The following is a 3,097-nucleotide window of genomic DNA, read 5'->3' as shown; positions in this document are numbered from 1 at the left end:
GGCATTGCCTGGGGATACGGAAAGGTGATGCTGGCCAGACACACAGCGCACGATTCCCCAGCTCGTTGCAGGGCCAGCCGGTCCCTGTGCAGTGAATCAGACGTCATGCCGAGGAGCAGGCTATAGAGCGTCATTTCTGCAAGAAGAGGCAGCCTGCCCACCTGTGCCATGGGTGCCCATGTCTGTGCCGTGGAGTGCCCACATCTGTGTGCTGGAGCAACAGCCTGGCTAACTGCTTCTTTCTCTCCCTGCCCAGGCTCCCCTCTCAGCGACAGCTACCGCCAGGCACCTCAGCAGAGAGATGAATCCCACCGTTGGCATCGCTGTCATCCTGACAGGTACAGCCAGCAGACGTGCATCCCATCCCTGCTCTTTAGCGAGCTTGGCCCAGAGCAGCCAGGCAAGGGCCAGGAGACTGCATGGGCACTCCCAGTGCTCACTGTTCCCTGTCCAACCTCTGCTTGCCTCTCCCAGTCCTCCAGGCTGCCCACTGCCAGATGATCAAGGACCTGAGTGCCTGCCTGCTGGGCCAGAGCCTCCGGGTGGACTGCCGCTATGAGAACAAAACCAGCAACCCCCTGACCTACGAGTTCAGCATCACCAAGGACAACAGGAAGCACGTCATCCACAGCACCATCAGCGTCTCTGAGAATATCTACCGGAGCCGAGCCAACGTCACCATGCACAAGAACCTGGTATGCCTCTACCTGCAGAGCTTCACCACCAGCGATGAGGGTGTCTACATGTGCGAGCTGAAGGCCACCAACGACTACACTGGCAACCAGATAAAGAACATCACTGTCATCAAAGGTGAGACAGGAAGCAGTTCCTGGCCTCAGGCCCTCCTTCTCACCTGCTCCTTGGCTTGGTAGGGCCAGCAGAGAAAACCACGACACCCCATGGCATCCCTAAACCCTCTCTGAGCCCCGTAAATACTTCCCAACCCTTACACGCCCTTCCTGCTGCAAGCAGAGCAGGCAGCCCCACAGATGGCCTCACTCCCCATCCCAGACTGCTTACCCCTGCCTCTCTTGGGCCCTGCCTTGGGTGCACGGCCCAGGTGTCCTTCCATAGTAATGCTCCATAGTCAGTCACAGCAGAGGGGACGAGTCTGCTGGTGAAGGACTGAAGAGGTATATGGTGCCGAGTGGGAGCACACTGGGGATTTTCCACACTTACACCCCGCAGGAGCAGTCCTCCAGTTGCAGAGCCCTTCATCTTACCGGGTGCCCGTCCCCTTGTCACCTCAGTCAGGCACAGGCAGGGTTATGTTTCCCAGGGTCTCTGTGCCCCTAAAAGCTTTGCTGCTACGTGGGCACAAGGTGGGAGGGGAAGCAGGCAAGGCACCAGGATGGGACTTGTTGCATTTCTGTGGCAGAGAAAAGGCAAGAAGCTGAGTCCCTCTACCCCTTATAAACACTCAGCTTGATCCTTGTTCCCAAGGGATTTCATTGTGGCTCTTCTCTCCCTCCCTGTTCCTTCTCCTCACAGACAAACTGGAGAAATGCGCCGGCTTCAGCCTCTTGATCCAGAACACTTCGTGGCTCCTGCTGCTTCTCCTTTCCCTGCCTCCCCTGCAAGCCGTGGACTTCGTGTCCCTGTGAAAGGAAAAGCACACCCACTCGCACGCACACACACATGCACGCACGCACACACCGAGTCCCCCAGCCACCCCGCCTCCCCCGCCAGAACGCAGCCCTTGGAAAGAGAAGCTGAACCGTTTGGAACAAGTGAAACCTCTCTCTGTGTTATCTCTATATAGCCGTAGATCTAACGCTACCCACCGTCCTGTGCCGAGACCCGCCGTCACACGCACACACGCCCTGCGCCGAAGCATGGTGGCTCAGCTAGGCAGCGTTGCTTCTCCCATCGCACCTCCCCGCTCACTAGGCTGTCTGGTTTGCTCATGCCAGGAGCACTGCAGCCCCAGCCCTGCACAGCCCGCTTCTCCCATCCCTTTAACCTGTGGGGTTTGCCTGTTCTCAACTGGGGAAAGACAGCTGGATTGGCAGGTAAGAGAGAGAGATGATGTGAGAGCGTGCGGAGGGGTCCCTCTGCTGGGTGCTGTGCCAGGTGCTTTACTGATTTCTCAGCCTGCTCCTCTCGCCCTGAGTCACCCCAAAGCAGGGAAGAGACAGAGAGAGCAGGGAAGGCATGGGATGATGCTGAGCCTGGCCAGGCTGGGGGGAGAGAGGGGAGCACCTCTAGGGGACTCCCGTTAAATGCCCCTGCCTCCTTAGGGCTCTTCTGGGGCACTGCAAACGTGCTTTGGCAACAAGTTTTTCCTAATCTGTTTTTTACAGCTGAGCTGGAAGTGAGGCCTCCAGACATCATCTGGTACCTTTGGGCTTGCCTGAGCCTGACACACCACTCGCTCTCCCTGGGGACCAGCCCTTAGCTGTGACGAGAGAATTGCTGCCAGCACCCGCTCACAGTGGAGGCAAGCAGAGCCTCTCTGAGCTAGCCACAGCCCTGCCTTCACCCCTGCTCCCCTCCCCAAGGCCCCCGGAGCTGGATCCAGGCAGGCTGGTGGGGAGGGGGCTCCCCTATGGAGCGTGACCCCAAGGTCTCCACAGGACTCCTCTGCACCATCACCCTGTCTTCACCAAGGGAACATCTGGGGGCCCCAGTCCTTCCTCATGGCACACATCCCGGTGCCTGGCCCTGGTTAGGCTCGGCAGCCTTCCTCCAGCACAGTCTTCCTCCAGTCCCACCATGCTGCTGGGAGGAGGCATGTGCCCCATCCCGTCTCCCTCCTCCCTTTCAGCATTTCCCTGTCTCCATTTAAGAGCAGAAAGGGCAGCCCAGCTCTTGGCCACTGCCTCAGTAAGGCCAGGACCTTCCCAGGGGTTGGTGAGGGTGGGGAGAGGGACGGCGAGCACGGCCCACATCCACTAGCCCAGGCTTGCCCCCATGCCCCGTGGGACCCCAGGGAGCCGGTGGGCTGCTGCCCCAGCCCCACCAAAACCCTGTGGCTCTGGGCAAGGAGCAGCAGTGGGGACGGAGACCCAGGGGAGGGCACAGGGCAGGGGAAGATGCAGGCAGGAGCGTCCGGGGCCATGGGGTGCAGCCCAGCCCCGCTGAGCTACCTGTGCAG

General features: G+C 59.9%; 1 protein-coding gene across 1 annotated transcript; it reads left to right on the top strand.

Moving 5' to 3' along the window:
• The first annotated feature begins 259 nt into the window (after nucleotides 1-259).
• Nucleotides 260-1,743, top strand: THY1 (Thy-1 cell surface antigen). The gene is made up of 3 exons (XM_010079797.1): nucleotides 260-338; nucleotides 475-810; nucleotides 1,492-1,743. Exons 1-3 carry the CDS (start codon nucleotides 302-304, stop codon nucleotides 1,602-1,604), a joined length of 486 nt encoding a protein of 161 aa, XP_010078099.1. The 5' UTR covers nucleotides 260-301; the 3' UTR covers nucleotides 1,605-1,743.
• Nucleotides 1,744-3,097: the final 1,354 nt, after the last annotated feature.

The sequence above is a fragment of the Pterocles gutturalis genome, unplaced genomic scaffold (assembly GCF_000699245.1).
Source record: "Pterocles gutturalis isolate BGI_N339 unplaced genomic scaffold, ASM69924v1 scaffold26379, whole genome shotgun sequence".
NCBI lineage: Eukaryota > Metazoa > Chordata > Aves > Pterocliformes > Pteroclidae > Pterocles > Pterocles gutturalis.
The sequence above is the reverse complement of the archived record's forward strand: the minus strand, read 5'-3'. Positions and strand labels throughout refer to the sequence as shown.

Bases quoted from the DNA above. Each gene is read 5' to 3' on its own strand.
- THY1 (XM_010079797.1), top strand. From the start codon at position 302: ATGAATCCCACCGTTGGCATCGCTGTCATCCTGACAG. The intron at 339-474 runs GTACAGCCAGCA...TGCCTCTCCCAG, and splicing joins CATCGCTGTCATCCTGACAG to TCCTCCAGGCTGCCCACTGC. The intron at 811-1,491 runs GTGAGACAGGAA...TTCTCCTCACAG, and splicing joins GAACATCACTGTCATCAAAG to ACAAACTGGAGAAATGCGCC.